This window comes from Geotrypetes seraphini, chromosome 2 (genome assembly GCF_902459505.1).
Source record: "Geotrypetes seraphini chromosome 2, aGeoSer1.1, whole genome shotgun sequence".
NCBI classification, from domain to species: domain Eukaryota; kingdom Metazoa; phylum Chordata; class Amphibia; order Gymnophiona; family Dermophiidae; genus Geotrypetes; species Geotrypetes seraphini.
The window spans coordinates 226,998,661-227,016,430 of record NC_047085.1 but is presented as its reverse complement, the minus strand read 5'-3'; the positions used below and the strand labels follow the sequence as shown (position 1 = coordinate 227,016,430).

General features: G+C 44.8%; 1 protein-coding gene across 1 annotated transcript in view; it reads right to left on the bottom strand.

Annotated features, from left to right (window-relative positions):
• The window catches only part of ST13 (ST13 Hsp70 interacting protein), a 138,375-nt gene that overhangs the window by 86,512 nt on the left and 34,093 nt on the right, over positions 1-17,770 (bottom strand). The window contains 1 exon segment of the mRNA XM_033935085.1: positions 8,844-8,919. Within this exon segment, the coding sequence (XP_033790976.1) occupies positions 8,844-8,919 (76 nt within the window).

Here is a 17,770-nt window from a genome sequence, read left to right as displayed (position 1 = left end):
CAGCTTCTTGATAGTGGGATAATTTTGTATCCTGAAGTAGGATTTCTTTCATGATAGTGTCTGTGTCAGAGATCATCCATGTTTCGGTCAGAAACAGGAGATCAGGTTTTGTTTGCAGTATCCAGTCATTTATTATGTGTGCTTTGCTTCTCATGGAGCGGGTATTTAGGTAGTGTCCCTTAATCTTTTCATTGCTGTCTGGTGTAGGGGTTTCAGAATATGTTAGCTTTTTTATGTTTCTGTTGTTGGTCTTGTTCCTATATGGTTTGCGGTGTTTGCGGGTGGTGTTTAGCACTGTGATTTGATGAAGGTCTTGTTCTGGATGGTTTTGTAGGAGTTGGAGGGGGTTGGTGGATTTAGTTAGTTCGACTGATCTGTGCCAGGAGGGATAGGTGTGCTTAGGTGCAATGCTATATCTGACCCTGAATGGTTGCTTTTAAACCTTGTAACAAGCTAAACAAAGTCCTTAGTGTTTCTTAACTCAAACAGAATGCAGCATGTGTTTTTTTGAGTGCTCAGAAAAAAGTTTGTAAGAGACTAGACATGGAGCAGAGCTTCAGAAGCAGTAAAACTCTCCTTTTTCAATCACAGCGTTTTGCATCCAGGTGCCTCAGAAAACCCGACACTGACTTCATTCCCGCTGGTCCTCACGATCTGTTACTCAGTGAAAGAAGCAACAGATCTTGAGACCAGCACGAATGATGTCGGTGTTGGGTTTTTCCGAGGCACCTGGATGCGAAACACACCAAGACCCGCCTAAGCCTTTGCTCTGTTCCAGCTCAGATAAGTTTTTAAAAAAAGTTTATGCAAGATTTAACTGGCAAGATATTGAAAACTTTCTTTTCTCTCTCTCCTTCTCTTTTCTGTTCCTCTCTTATTCAACCAACCCGCTTTAAAAAAGCGACCCCACCCAATATGTTTTACCCCACTCCCACTTTCTCCCTCTCTTCTCAAAATATGTAACTTTCCCCCTCCTTTCCTTTTTCCTTCACTTTCAAGTTTGTCCAGTTAATGTCTTTGATGTTCACTCTCATCATTTTTAAATATCTATTATTATTATTTTTTTCTCTCTCTCTTTTTAAAATTTTATTGTTAACCGGCCAGATACTTGTTGATGGTCGGTATATTAAAAAGTTAATAAACTTGAAACTTGACATGGTATGTGCTGCGATTGAAAAAGGAGAGTTTTCCTGCTGCTGGAGCTCTGCTCAAGTCTAGTCTCTTACAAACTATTTTCTGAGCTCTCAAAAAACATGGTACATTGTACTTGAGTTAAGAAACACTGAGGACTTTCTTTGACTTGTTGCATTGTATTACAATGTCCTTGACACATCTGGTTATTAAGTATTCCCAGTGTGTTGGATATCCTGCACTTTTAAACCTATTATTAAAGAAGTAACCTCTGGGTTATCATTAATCTCCAAGTAATGTGGCACAAACCATATAATATTTTCAATATTGACTGAATCTTGCAACAATCATCTTGAAACTTCCAATATTTAATACCAGCTTTCAATGTATAGAGATAAAAATTTAAAAGGAAAGAAGCATGAACCGACCAAGTACATGGTGTGATAGAAATTGTGAAGAGAAAGCCCAAAATGGCCTCAACCACCAAGAATCGTCGTGAGGATAAGATGTCAATAATTCAGCCACGTGTATACAGTTCAAGTACACTTTATTGGTAGCAGCACTGCGAAGACTCGCCACCCGACAGTGTTTGGGAATCGATACCTTTGTCAAGAGTCTCGAAGGATGATTTGTTTTATCACCATTACCCCTAAGTCCCCAGGAAAGGAACTTAGGGGTAATGGTGGACATGACAATGAAGCCGACGGCACAGTGCGCAGCGGCCGCTAAGAAAGCAAATAGAATGCTAGGTATAATCAAGAAGGGTATTACAACCAGGACGAAAGAAGTTATCCTGCCGTTGTATCGGGCGATGGTGCGCCCGCATCTGGAATACTGCGTCCAATATTGATCGCCGTACCTTAAGAAGGATATGGCGATACTCGAGAGGGTTCAGAGGAGAGCGACACGTCTGATAAAAGAGATGGAAAACCTTCCATATGCTGAGAGATTGGAGAAACTGGGTCTCTTTTCCCTGGAGAAGAGGAGACTTAGAGGGGATATGATAGAGACTTATAAGATCATGAGGGGCATAGAGAGAGTAGAGAGGGACAGATTCTTCACACTTTCAAAAAATAAAAGAACAAGAGGGCATCTGGAAAAGTTGAAAGGGGACAGATTCAGAACAAATGCTAGGAAGTTCTTCTTTACCCAACGTGTGGTGGACACCTGGAATGCGCTTCCAGAGAATGTAGTACGGTACTGGGATTTAAGAAAGGATTGGACAGTTTCCTGCTGGAAAAGAGGATAAAAGGGTATAAATAGAGGATTTCTGGCAGGTCCTGGACCTGTTGGGCCGCCGCGTGAGCGGACTGCTGGGCATGATGGACCTCAGGTCTGACCCAGCAGAGGCATTGCTTATGTTCTTACATGAATAGTGCATTAAGCGCGGGTAAATGTTTTGAAATGAGCAGAGCCAAAAACTGGCGTTCAAAGCAATGCTAATGGTTTTTTTGGCTCTGCTCGTTTCAAACATTTACCCGCGCTTAATGCACTATTCATGTGATAAAACAAATCATCCTTCGAGACTCTTGACAAAGGTATCGATTCCCAAAACACTGTCGGTGGCGAGTCTTCGCAGTGCTGCTACCAATAAAGTGTACTTTGAACTGCACACCCGTGGCTGAATTATTGATGTCTTATCCTCACAAATCCTCTGCTGTGCCGTGATAGAAATTGTGACAAGATGATTAAGAAGGGCTGCCTCCTCCCAACTACAAATCTATGCAAGAATGTATCTGATGAGGTGTGGAGAAACAAGTCTAATCTCTCTCTTTGGAGTGTGTTGCTCTCCAGAGGCCCATCAAACCCCATTGATCCAAAAGAATGCAGTTTTATTTACTTTCTTTTCTCTCCCATTGTCCCCAAAGAACTCTGAATGGGTTACAGGTTAAACACAACTTTGCACTACTTTACAGGTTAAACATACATAATTTCAGAGCAAGTTTATGATACAAGTTTTTATCCTAAACTTGACACATACAAGGGGTCTAATATTAATATACATAATGTAAAGTTTACCGGTTACAATTTGCCATAGTTATCCTTACAGGGCAAGTTTTCCAGTGCAAGTTTTCTCCTAATTTGACACAGACAGTTTACAGGTTAGATCTGCCATAGTTACAGTGCAAGATTTTACAATTTCTTTTACAGAAAGGGTGGTAGATGCGTGGAACAGTCTCCCGGAAGAGGTGGTAGAAACAGAGACTGTGTCTGAATTCAAGAGGGCCTGGGATAGGCAACGTGGGATCTCTCAGAGAGAGGAAGAGATAATGGTTACTGCAGATGGGCAGACTAGATGGGCCATTTGGCCTTTATCTGCCATCAGGATTCTATGTTTCTAAGTTTTCCTTATGTGACACATACTGGTTCTGGTATCAATATACATTTCTTTGTAGTCCATCAGTCAAGGGCAGGGGGTCAGGTGCTTTTCTAAAGTTGAGGAGTCCTTCAAAGGATCTGATCCGCAGGAAGTGTCGATTCCAGTGGCTTGGTATGAAGTGGGAGTAGGTATTGTTTGGCGGTTTGCAGTTGAAGGGCATGACCAGGGAGCTCTTTGAGGCGTATCGCATCCTGGGAGTGGAGGGACCGGTTTGGCATGTACAGAGCATGCTTAGTCAATTAGCCCAGCACCATGTCGTGCAAGGATCAATGCTAGCATCAGGCCCTTGAAGACACATTTGGCTATGGGCAGCCAGTGAGCTGACGCTAGAGCCTGGGTGACAGGGTCACGGGCACAGACATTTTTTAGAAGTCTGATTGCTGCATTTCGAACATGCTGGAGACGTTGTACATTCTTCACCATGAGTCTGTTGAATAGCACATTGCAGTAATCTATGAGGGAGAGCACTAAGGCATAGAGTAGTTAGGAAAAATCAGACTCTGAAAAGTAGTTCTTATATTTTTTGGAGTTGTTGCAGGTAGCAAAATGAGGAAGATACCACCTGAGAGATATGGTTGGACAGCGACAGGTTGCAGTCAAGGGGTATTCCTAGGCTATGCACTTGGTTTTTCAGAGTTATAGAGTAGAGTCCCAGCACAGTTGCAGTGTTCTTTGTGGATCCAAAAGAGTTCCGTCATGGAGGCATTTAGTTGTAATTTGCTGACAGACATTCAGTTTTTGAGAGGCAGCTTAGGAGTTTCGCAATCTGGGTGTCACAGGAATCTCCTAGCATTGCCTCTGTAGAATTATCGAGGGATGGATCCATGGTTAGATTAAATCTCCCTCCACTATCAGAGAGCCTTCCTTATAAAGCAATAGAAGATCAGTGAACTTATCAAAAAGAAGCTCTGATTATGACTGGGTGCATAAATGTTCAACAAGTATACAGTACCCCAAACAATTAATATAACATCCCTCAACATCTCTAATTTCTTTTTGAATCTGTCAATGAGAATTCCGGGAAAATAATATACCCACCCCATTAACCTTCTTAGAAGCCTTCCTATTTGAGGCCAAATATACTGGAATATTTTATATGGGAGAGGAGATGTTCATATCTAGTTAATACATGGGTTTCTTTCACACAAAACAGATCTCTATTTGTAATCTTATCGGTTCCCTGAACAAAAGGGATCGTTTGGTTGGGACATTCAGACCTTTAACATTCAGGGATAGCCAAATCATTCACTTGGAAAAGGCAAGAAATTTAAGCAGCAATAGAAATGATAGTTTACTAAATTTGGGAAAGGACTGCCTACCCCCAATAGCATAGTAAACCAGATCTCCTCTTATGGAATCCCTGCACCTCCCCAAACCCCAATTTCCAAATCAACCCCCTCCCCATCACACAACCTAAACTGTACCACTCACCTATCTCTCCCCCTTAATCCCAGTATTCATATGCAGCAGATTAATCAGAAAAAAAAACTACGCCTGTGGTCAGGAGGAAGACAGATTACCAATGAAGATACACAGCAAAGGCACTGAACTTTATAAAAACATCCAGGCCAATCCCCCAACATCAACAGAGAGAGTGAGAGAATGAGAGAAGACGGAGAGGATTCCACATTTCACTTCTCAAAATTACTAAAAAAATCATACCCTCTCCCACCACCCCATGCATCTGTCACCCACAGAATGGAGAAATCTATAATGACTTAAAACAGAATGATCTTATAAACCCACTAGTCTTTAAGCCCGTTACATTAACGGGTGCTAGAACATGTGTGTGTGTGTCTTTATTTCTTTCTCTCACTCTCCTTAGCCGCTTTCTTTCTTTCTGCCTTTCTTTTTCCTTGGCTGTCCATCACCACCCCTTGCCTGCTCCCCCTGTCCATTTTCCCTTCCTTTTACCTCCCCTGTGTCCACCACCACCCCTTCACTGCTCTCCTTATGCAGCAGCAGCCCTTCTCCCTTTGTTTTACCTCCCCCCTGTCCAGCAGTACCTCTTTCCTTCTCCCCCTGTCCAACATTAGTCCTCTGTTCCTTTTTCTTCACCCTCCCTTGTCCATCAGCATCTCTTTCCTTCTCCCCCTGTCCAGCAGTAGGCATCCCTTCCTTTTTTATCCCCCCTCCTCCTTCTTATCCCTATGATACTCTTACCTTGCTCTGCCCCTGATCAGAGGTTCCCGACAGCCGCCCAGTTGCACCCATTGGAAAAGTTCCCACTGCCGCATCCCGCACCCCTCCTGACGCGGGCTCCCGCTGTCCTTTCTGTCCGTCTCTGTCTCTGGCCCCCTTTGCCTGTCTGTCTTTCTGTGTATCTCCCTGCCCCTGTGTCTTTATTCTTTTCTTTCTGTCTCCCTTCCTCCCCTCTTTCTGTCTGTCCAAAGCAACATTCCATCCCCCTCCATTTCCCTTCCCCCACACCAGTTCCCTGTGCACCTGCCCCTGTGTGTTTCTTATTTTCTTTGTGTTTCCCTTCCTCTCTGTCTGTCTGTCCAAAGAGCAGCATTCCCTCCCCCTCCAGTTCCCTGTGTAGCAGCATTAGCGTTTCCTCTACCCCCCCCCCCTTTCCCTTCCTGCGGTCCGGACTACAAATGTGGTGATTCCAGCAGCGCTTGCATCAGTCTCCACAGGCTGCTTCGGGTCCTTCTACTGCCCTGATTTACTCTGGCACGTCCCTGATGACATCATCAGAGATGCGGCAGAGCAAATCAGGGCAGTAGAAGGGCCCGAAGCAGCGTGTGAAGACTGATGCACACGCTGCTGAATCGCCATTCGGGCCCGCGGAAGAGAAAGGGGTGGGTGGCAAAGGATGAACGGAGATTGGCAGCGGCAGGAGGAACGGAGATCGTCGTCTGGCTGCGGTCCGGCTTACGCTGCTGGAATCGCCATTCGGGCCCGCGGGAAGAGAAGGGGGTGGGTGGCAAAGGAGGAATGGAGATCATCGTCTGGCTGCGGTCCGGCTTGTGTAGAGCAGGGAGACTGTGACGTACTAATCGAGCAGGTGGTGACGTAAAACGCGCGCATGTGCACTCGTGTTTCCGCGACGGATCAGGGAACACGACTTTTGAGTGCACATGCGCTCCCTAGCATTTTATTATATTAGATACGAACCAGGGTAATGCATAATATTATGCCAAACCAGATATAACCAAACATTCACTCGTCACGCTGAGAACAAGGTCCACTATAGTGTAGGTAATCCAACAAAACTTTAAAAAAAAAAAATAATAATAATAACAGATACAGTAGCATCCCAAGCTCAGGGATATCTTATCTTCTCCTCGCCCATTTAAGGAGCTTTGTTGCAATTGGAAATCTGACATCTGTCGTAGTAAGCATCCCCTTCCTTTCAAAACTCTTTGCCATTTAGGTTGAGCTTGAATTTTATGAAGTATTAGTTGAGTATTTGATTGGGCCCAAACCAGTTGAATCTTCTGAAGAAGAGTTGTCTGCTTCGTGGACAATAGAAAACCCACTAGCTTCTAGACAACTGCCTCTGCATCTACATATTCCAGTGTTTCATGTATGCCTCTCACACATATTACATCTGCGACCCCTATTTTCTAGATGTTCAAGCTTTTTCAAATATATAAGATTCCTGGTTCCAATAGACTTGCCAACAGTTCTCCATGCCCAAAAGGCCTCAGCATGTTCTTCCACGTGTTCTAATTCCTCTATGTGGTGGCCTACTTCTTGAATTTCCCCATGGAGGTCTGCCGCAAGCACTTCCAATTCCAACCGTACCGCTCCGGTATCTGCTTTAATTTCTAGCATTTCTATCCTAAACGATATCTATTTCTATGGCATTTTAAAATACAGTGGTACCCTCGGTTTACGAGTGCACCAGTTTGCGAGTGTTTTGCAAGACGAGCAAAACATTCGCAAACTTGGTGCCTCGTAAACTGAGCTTGCCTCGCTGTACGAGCGCCCCCCCCCCCCCGCGATCCGGCATCCCCCCCAGCGATCCGGCATCCCTCCCCCGAGCAGTCAATGACACCCTTTACCCGACTTGGCACCAGTGCCGGTGCCCGAAGATCCTCCCTCTTCTGGCGCGGCTGGGCGGTGCGTCAGAGATCCTCCTTCTTCTGGTCTGGGCTGGGCTGGCTTTGAGCATTTGCGCATGCTCAAAGCCTTCTGGTCTCGCTCTCAATCTTGCCCCGAATCACAAGGAGCTGCAGTGAGAATTGAACTCAACTCTCAGGGTGCTGAGGCAGTTGCTCTAACTACTAGGCCACTCCTCCACTTTTGCTCTAGGGCAGTGTATCAGACTTGATAAACTTGAAAAGAACAGACTTTTTTTTTAATGAAGAAAAGGAATATCCACAGTTTAATTGGCCTAGCATTCAAACTGCATAGGCCTGCATGTCTGCAATCTATTGTAGACAGATAAATACTGGCTGCCTAGCAACTGCACAGGATTCTTTATTCAGCTCAAAGTTCTAGTGTTCTCAATCTCCATCTGCTGAAGGCATGCATAACCAAAGCATCTGAGTCTGGGCCAGTCTGAAAGGCTGACACAGAATCTGCTATTAATACACTACCTATCCCTGGGATCAGAAGAATGGAATCTAGTTACCATTTGGGATTCTGTCAAATACTTGGAATCTGGACTGGCCGTTCTTGGGAGCAGGTCCATCTAACCCAGTACAGTCAAACCTTGGTTTGCGAGTAACATGGTTTGCAAGTGTTTTGCATGATGAGCAAACACTCAAGCAAATTGTGCCTCGCAAACAGAGCATTGACTTGATTTGCACCCCCCCCCCCCCCGAGAACCGGCATCGCCCGACCAAAACCCTTACCCTGATCTGGCACCAGCATGCAGCACCAACCCACAGGACGTGCCGGTGCCTGAACATGCAGCTCAAGGCCCAGCCCAGTGGCAAGAGGCAGGATCTTCAGGCACCGGCATGTCCTGTGGGTTGGTGCTATGTACCAGTGCCAGATATGGGTAAGGGTTTGGGCGGGCAGACAATGCCAGTTCTTGGGTGGTGGGGGGGGCGTGGAAGCGCGCCAGTGGCCTCGGGGTTAGGAGGGTCTTTTTGGGAGGTGGTGGGGTGAAAGCGAGCAGCGCCGGTGACCTCATGGGGGGGTGGGGGAGAACCAATCAAGTGAGTTTCCCTTACTTCCTATGGGGAAACTCGCTTCAATATACGAGCACTTTGGTTTACGAGCATGCTTCTGGAACGAATTATGCTCATAAACCAAGGTTCCACTGTATTATCTATTGATCTGACCCCACATGGCTATCATGTTGCTAAGAACCTGGGAGATGGCAGGGTTTGAATGGAGCAAAGTGTGAAAATCTTGCCCTTCTTTGGCTTACCCAAATCACTCTCTTCACTTTCTGGTTCTGTTGGTTTTTTCGGTTCTTCTGCTGACTCCTCCTTCACACTCTCCTCCTAACAAAACAGCAAAATTAAAGTGTGCCACTATCACAAATCAACTTTGCCTGACTACGCCTTGCTGCCTTTTTGAGAGTTTACATCGATAGCAGAGCTGGTTCCTGAGGAAAGGGGTTTTTCCCTTGAAATGGAGCCCTGTTGGATGGAATTTATTCATGCTGGCATGTATCTACTCTGGATTCTCACGGAGAAGCTAAGTACTATATTAACTTTACGTTCAGCTTGTGATTGTGTTTGGCCTGGATGATTTGGGACACTGCTTACCCTCAGATGAGGGGCAGAGACAGCCTAACTAGATTATTGGTTTTTTTCTTATTTAGTTACACTTCCCCCTCCGCATTTGCGGGGGTTCGGGGCAGAGCCGGCCCGCGAATATTAAAAACCCGCGAAAAATATTCGGGCTGGTTCTGCCCCTAACCCCCGCTATTTTAAGCCCTGAAAGCCCCCCTTAAGCCTTACCTGCTGGTCTAGCGGATTTTCAGGGCAAGAGCGTAGGAAATGGCTGCCTTGAACTCCCATAGTCTCTCAAGCCATTTCCTGTGAGCGATCTGCACAGGGCAGGAGCATGGGAAGACCACCAGGTAAGCTCCATTAGACCACCAGGTAAGGCTTAAGTGGGGGGCTTACAGGGCTTAAAATAGCCTGAAAAATAAAAATGTATTTTTTGATCTAAAACCGCAAATAAGTGATTCCGTAGATACGGAATTCGCGAATACAGAGGGGGAAGTGTACTTCACTTTCAGCACACTAGTCTGTGCACTAGTTAATTCACTCAAAATTTCACTTGGGTCACTTGGGTGTATGACTGTGACAGCTGGTGCATTAGGGGCTGTGTTCCCCACTGCAGGCTGTAAGACTGAGGGCTTCCCATTCACTCTAAATATTTATTAGGTGTGTTTTGAGGGCTGTCTCTTCCCCTCACCCCCCTTTTGGGTCAGGGGAAACTTGTTCTCTCGACTAGCACAAATCCCAACACGTCAATATAATCAATCTCTAGGGCAGGGGTAGGGAACTCTGGTCCTCGAGAGCCGTATTCCAGTCGGGTTTTCAGGATTTCCCCAATGAATATGCATTGAAAGCAGTGCATGCAAATATGATCTCATACATATTCATTGGGGAAATCCTGAAAACCCGACTGGAATACGGCTCTTGAGGACCAGAGTTCCCTACCCCTGCTCTAGGGCTTATCTGCAATTTAAAATTCTAGATCTGAACCCCCCCAAAACCCCCCCCCACACACACACACACAAAAAGATCAAAGGGATCAGGAACATTAATAGTAATAAAACAGAAGGCAACATGAAGATAAAGCTGCAGGGAAAACTATTTTACCCCCATATACAAGAAACATCTAGAAAGTAAGAATCAGCTGTGCATAGCAGCCACATAAGTGACAAGTGCACTCTCTGTGAAGGTCAGTCATAGTAACATAGTAGATGACGGCAGATAAAGGCAAGTCTGCCCAACCTGATTCAATTAAAATTTTTTAATTTTTTCTTCTTAGCTATTTCTGGGCAAGAATCCAAGCTCTACCCAGTACTGTGCTTGGGTTCCAACTGCCGAAATCTCCGTTAAAACCTTCTCCAGCCCATCTAAACCCTCCCAGCCATTGAAGCCCTCTCCAGCCCATCCTCCCCCAAATGGCCATATACAGACACAGACTGTGCAGTCTATCCAGTACTGGCCTTAGTTCAATTATTTAATATTATTTTCTGATTCTAGATTCCTCTATGTTCATCCCACGCTTCTTTGAACTCAGTCCACCGTTTTCCCTCTCCACCACCTCTCTAGGGAGTGCATTCTAAGCATCCACCACTCTCCTCCGTAAAATAGAATTTCCTAACATTGCTCTTGAATTCTACCACCCTCATACCTCAAATTATGTCCTCTGGTTTTACCATTTTCCTTTCTCTGGAAAAATATTTTAATATTAATACCCTTCAAGTATTTGAATTACATCTCCCTTGTCCCTCCCTTTCCTCTAGGGGTATACATATTCAGGCCTTCCAGTCTGTCCTCATACGTCTTTTGTATTTCAAGGAAACATGTTACAGAGCATGGTGGAATAATTTATTCCCTTGTCTTGCTGTAGTCATTAAAGATGAAAGAAAATTGAAACTCCCTCTATCAATGACGTGTAATCAGTGAAACGATTTTTAAAATGCTAAACATATTTGTCTAGTGGAAATTTACAGGCAAATTGTTGAAGTGTATGGAGAAGGTGCAATGAACAAAATGAAATGCAATACGCTATAATGAAAAATGGCAGGTTGAAATGAAATGCAATATGAAAAATGGCAGGTGTTTAATGAAAGCATGACTTGGAACAAAGTGGAAGCCTGTTCTTGGACCTGGATAATTTGAAGGAAAAAACAGAATGCAAAAGTTCAGAAATTCTGACTCGCCTGTGATTTTCTGATCACTTGTTTCTCCACTTCAAGGAATTTTTGGCCAACCAGTCTGGGGAGTGATCAAGAGACCAAAAAAACATGGTACAGGCCTAAATTCAGCTAAATTGGAGGCCTTGCCATCGTCCCTGGACTTGAAAACTTCATGGGGACCTTCCTTCCCTTTGTGTTGAGCAGAGGGTGCATTTAGATATTTGCCAATCTATTCAATTGCTGATCTTGACTTCGCGGCTTTACTCAGTTAATGTGGTGGAAACAGAGACTGTCTCTGAATTCAAGAGGGCCTAGGATAGGCACGTGGGATCTCTAAGAGAAAGATGGACAGACTAGATGGGCCATTTGGCCTTTATCTGCTGTCATGTTTCAATATTCTATGTTTCTATTACAGCACATGACTGAACAGTTGGACCAGTGGAAGGATGCACTGCTTTCAATGCATATTCATTGGGGAAATCCTGAAAACCCGACTGGATTACAGCCCTCGAGGACCGGAGTTCCCTACCCCTGCTCTGATCAATCACCTTTGCAAGGAAATCCTTCCTTTGAACCCAGAATGGATAGCCCTATTTTCTCAGTGTGGGGTCGGCAGGGAATCACTATTAGCATACTTACTGGATGATACAGGTAAATTGTATACCTTGGAGGCCCGATTGGGAGGGGAAACACCTATGCTTACTATCAAATCAAACACTATATAGCATCTCTCTTCGGCACAGACATTGAGTCACTTATCTCTCCATATGCTCCTCCCCCGTGAACTCTATTCATCAGGCAAGCCCCTCTTATCTGTACCCTTCTCCTTCAATGCCAACTCTAGGACTCCGTCCTTTCTTTCTTGCCGCACCGTATGCCTGGAACATGCTGCCTGAATCAATATGTCATGCTCCATCCCTAGCAGTATTCAAATACACAAGCTAAAAATCTATTTTTTGGAAACTGCTTTCAACTCTTAACTCCCCACTCACTGCTGTCAGATACCTATATCCACTGTATCATTTCCTCTACCATAATCTCCCCAACTCCGAGATGTACTGTCTGTCAAATTAGATTGTTAGCTCTTCTAAGCAAGGACTGTCTATTGTATGTTAAATGTACAGTGCTGTATACGCCTTGCAGTGCTATAAGAACATAAGAATTGCCACTGAATGTCAGACCAATGGTCCATCCTGCCCAGCAGTCTGCTCACGCAGCGGCCCCAAGGTCAAGACCAGTGCTCCAAATGAGTCCAGTCTCACCAGTTTAGCATGAACTTGTCCAATTTTGTCTTGAAACCCTGGAGGGTGTTTTCCCCTATAACAGATTCCGGAAGAGCGTTCCAGCTTTTCTACCACTCTCTGGGTGAAGAAGAATTTCCTTACGTTTGTACAGAATCTATCCCCTTTCAACTTTAGAGAGTGTCCTCTCGTTCTCCCTACCTTGGAGATGGTGAACAGTCTGTCTTTCTCTACTAAGTCTATTCCTTCAGAATTTTTGAATGTTTCAATCATGTCCCCTCGCAGTCTCCTTTTTTCAAGGGAGAAGAGGCCCAGTTTCTCCAATCTCTCACTATACGGCAACTCCTCCAGCCCCTTAACCATTTTAGTCCGCTCTTCTCTGGACCCTTTCGAGTAGTACCGTGTCCTTCTTCATGTACGGCGACCAGTGCTGGACGCAGAACTCCAGGTGAGGGCGCACCATGGCCCGGTACAGCGGCATGATAACCTTCTCCTATCTGTTCGTGATCCCCTTCTTGATCATTCCTAGCATTCTGTTCGCCCTTTTCGCCGCCACAGCACATTGTGCAGATGGCTTCATGGACTTGTCAATCAGAACTCCCAAGTCCCTTTCCTGCGAGGTCTCTCCAAGTACCGCCCCGGACATCCTGTATTCATGCATGAGATTTTTGTTCCCGACATGCATCACTTTGCACTTATCCACATTGAACCTCATCTGCCATGTTGATGCCCATTTCTTGAGCTTGATTATGTCACGTTGCAGATCTTTGCAATCCCCCTGTGTCTTCACTACTCTGTATAACTTCGTATCGTCCGCAAATTTAATCACCTCACTCGTCGTACCAATGTCCAGATCGTTTATAAAGAAGTTGAAGAGCATAAGTCTAAGTACCGAGCCCTGCAGCACCCCGCTGGTGACGCTCTTCCAGTCTGAGAAATAATAAATAGTAGTAGTAGGGCTTGGGGCAAAATCTTTGCCTTTTTTTTTCTGGGGATGGCACTTCACAATACCTCTGTGTCCTCCTTGTATAGAGCACTGGTCCCCCTTGAGAATCGGAGAAATGTTCAGTCTATCAAGTCTGCATGGGAGGAGGAACTTGGGATCTCTTTGGAACACTGGCACCTCTTGAATACTGTCAGGGACCTATCACATTTGATTACAGGAGCAATATTGAGAGTGTGTTATATCCAGGTGCTCTACATAGCCTATTTCACCCAGGTGCAGTTACATGAAATAGGCGGCATTAGGTCCCCTTTATGTTTCAAATGTCATAGGGAACCTAACATCTTCTCTCACTTCCTTTCGGGATTGCTGGTTGGTCCAGAGATTTTGGGCAGCAATCTATATTGAGGAAACCAATTCAGGCATAGATGGTCTTGGTTTTGCCCGAAGCCTTTAAAGGCTTGCCTAAAGGAGCCTACCTCTTCTGTCATAAGGAAAAAAAAAAAAAAAAAGACAGAAAAGAGAACCTTTTTGAGTTACACCAAATTACAGTAGTTTATATAATCAAAAGGTACTACTGAAATTTTCACATTATGGGGAGGTTAGGAACTAATTATATCATTATGGGAGCCTAAAAAAGCTTATTTCTAAAGGTCAGAGCTGATGTTAGAAATGCTGAGAACCAGGACAGAAATTTGGAAGGGGGTCCTAAACCAGCTATCAGGCTGCACTCTTCTATTTTGTTTTTAAACTATCTTTTTCACACCATTATTTCTAACATGAATGCCATTAAAACTTTTTGTCTATCCATTGATGGCTCTGAAGTTAGTAGATATTCTGCACATACTTGTTTGCATGCATAAGGACTACATTACTTATCCGAGGTCTATGAACCAAACTCTGACTAGGCCAAGTATCAACTTTTTAGGACAACACAGCCATTGCTGATACCAGACTTCCTGCAGCTTTGCTCTCCATTGGCCCGTCAAAAAAAACCGAGTATATTTTTGAGGAGCTTCTGGTTGAGAATTTTGAGATCGCTGTTGCTTTTGCTTCTTCTGCTGAGGCGGATGAGACACAGCAGGTTTGGCAGAAAAACGCCTCTGGTACGAAAAAGAAAGTTTAGATGACTGAGAACCTGGGGAGGCTTAGACTTGGTTTCAAACCAAAGGATTCAAATTGTTTTTCATGGTCAGTTAGTTTTGTGTGGCCACCTCAATGGAATCGCCAAAAAGCTCTTCTCCCCAAACAGGGAATATTAAGTTAATCTGTCTTGAAGATTGATGTCCATATCCGAGACTCTCATACTATGCCAGGCGTCTCATTGCCACTGACTTAGCTGAAGCTCTGATAACTTGAAGGCATCATGTAACAAGATATGTAGAATTGTGATTAAGGACCGTGTTCGCCAACATGGAACTTTGATAAAGGTTACATCCTAACTTGTCCATAGTTCGGCCTTCACACCTGGTGATGCCGAGGCATAGATTTTCGAAGCACAGGACTGTTTTAAAGTTGATTCCAAAACAAATGATTGATGCTGAAGCTGTGGTTTATCAAACCGTGAAGAAGAAATGATTCTATAAATAGAATCCAGCTTTCTGGGAGCCACTGTAATAGTCAAGGGCATTTCCCAATTCTTGTGAAGAGTCTCTTTGAGAACATCATGAAATGGTAATTTAAGGAGCTCTTTGGGATTCTCATCATAGTCCAAAGCTTCTAAATATTCAGCACTGAAGGCAGAGTCAGCTTCCAGTGTCTCAAGGTCTGAGTTTTTGGGTAGCATTTTCAATAGAATCACCAAATAGCTCATCACCCAAGCACAGAATGTTAGCCAATCTATCCTGGAGGTTGACATCCATATCAGAGACTCTTGAGCCATGCCAGACGTCTCACTGCCACTGACATAGCTGAGGTTCTGGAAGATAATTCAAAGGCATCATAAGCCGATCTTGCCATGTACCTTCTAGTCAGGGCAAGGGTACTCGAGATGTCACGAAAATCCTGTAATTGCTGAGCACCGCCTTCGATACTATCGATCATTCAATCCTCCTATCCAGACTACACTCTATAGGAATCCGTGAAGTCGCACTGACATGGTTCTCCTTCTTCTTAAACGAAAGATTTCAGAAAGTACTATTGGAACCCTCCTTATCGGAACCAAAATCTCTCGACTATGGAGTGCCCCAGGGTGCATTATTATCCCCACTCCTCTTCAACTTGTATGTCAAACCAGTACTCGACATCGCAAAAAAAAAATATCAAATCAAAATACACTCGTACGCAGACATACAGTTTTACGTTCCCCTAGAAACATAGAGTATAACAGCATAAATGGGCCGTCGGCCCAACAAGTCTGCCCACTCGAATAACCCACCCCCCTAAGCACTTCCTCGAAGTGAACCCACATGTTTATCCCATTTATTCTTAAAATCGAGCACATTGTTGGCCTCTACTACCTGAAGTGGAAGATCATTCCATCGATCAACCACCCTTTCGGTGAAGAAATACTTCCTAGTGTCACCATGAAATCTCCCACCCCTGATTTTTAGCGGATGTCCTCTTGTCGCCGTAGGTCCTGTGAGGAAAAGATGCCTTCTTCCACCTCAATACGGCCAGTAACATATTTGAAATGTCTCTATCATATCTCCCCTCTCTCTGCATTCCTCGAGAGTGTATAGCTGCAACTTACCTAGGCGTTCTTCATATGGGAGATCCTTGAGTCCTGAGACCATCCTAGTGGCCATTCGCTGAACCGATTCCATTCTCAGCACATCCTTTTGAATAGTGTGGCCTCCAAAATTGAACACAATATTCCAGATGTGGTCTCACCATGGGCCTGTACAGCGGCATTACCACTTCGGGCTTTCGGCTGACGAAACTTCTCCGGATGCAACCCAGAATTTGTCTAGCCTTGGATGAAACTTTCTCCACTTGATTGGTCATCTTCATATCTTCACTAATGATTACTCCCAGGTCCCGTTCTGTAACAGTTCTAGTTAAGGTCTCACCGTTCAGAGTGTAGGTTCTGCATGGGTTTCCGCTACCAAGGTGCATAACTTCACACTTCTTGGCATTAAAACTCAGTTGCCAAATAGTAGACCATTGCTCCAGTAAAAGTAGGTCCTGTGTCATAGTGTCGGGCACGATACCTCCGCCCATTACATTGCATAATTTAGCATCATCGGCAAATAATGCAATTTTACCCTGAAGTCCCTGAGGCAGATCCCGTATGAAAATATTAAATAGGATTGGACTCAGGACCGATCCCTGTGGTACACCACTAAACACCTCCAATGTTTCGGATGGAGTACCATTTACCACTACCCTTTGAAGTCTGCCACTGATCCAGTCTTTAACCCATGCAGACTAAGAAGGGCAAAGCGACCAGGCAGGAGTATTCTAACTTGTACCTGTCCCTCAGAATCTCTAGGACCCACTAGTCTGATGGGATGGCAGCTCACTCTCCTTGAAACTACCAAAGCTGACCTATCGGCAGCAGGGAGGGGGCTGGCCTGGTATCATAGGGTAGAGCAAGTAGGAGCAGAGGACTTTGTTGCCTGCAAGGAAGACTTCCTGTCCCCATGAAAGGGCTGCTGCCAGGACTGGAAATGTGATTTCTGGCCAAACTGCTGCTGGTGACCTGGCCTATAACGCAGACAACCTCCTAGTCAAGTTAGGCTTATTCTCTGGCAACAAATGCTGAATTTACCCCCGCTGTGTACTCCCTCGCATCGGCCTAGGAAGGTGCTACTACAGGAAATCCACAGCCTGTTCTGTTTCTTCAAGGATGACAAGTCTCAGCTCTATGTGCAGAGGCTGGTCCAGCTGCAGACCATTGCTTCAGACCACCTGACTAATATTTTTTTTTAACTGCTGTTAAGGCTCAAAGGGCAAATGCAAGGCTCAAGAGGGAGACAGCAGGAACAGAAGTCAGAAATCTGGCACCACCAAATATGACTTCAAGAGCATTGAAGTGCTACCATAGCTCAACTGGAAGCCAGCTGACCAACTAGACCAGGAAAACAGCCACAAATTTGCAGAACCTGAAGCTGCTCAGCTCAAGTGTTTTCTATCTCTGCCAGCTGGTCGAAAGCCTGAAGTCATACTACCGTTGTACAGATCCATGGTGAGACCTCACCTGGAGTACTGTGTCCAGTTTTGGAGACCACATTATCAAAAGGATGTGAAGAGAATGGAGTCGATCCAGAGAATGGCCACTAGGATGGTCTCAGGACTTAAAAGACATCCCATATGAAAAACGTCTGACCAGACTGCGCTTA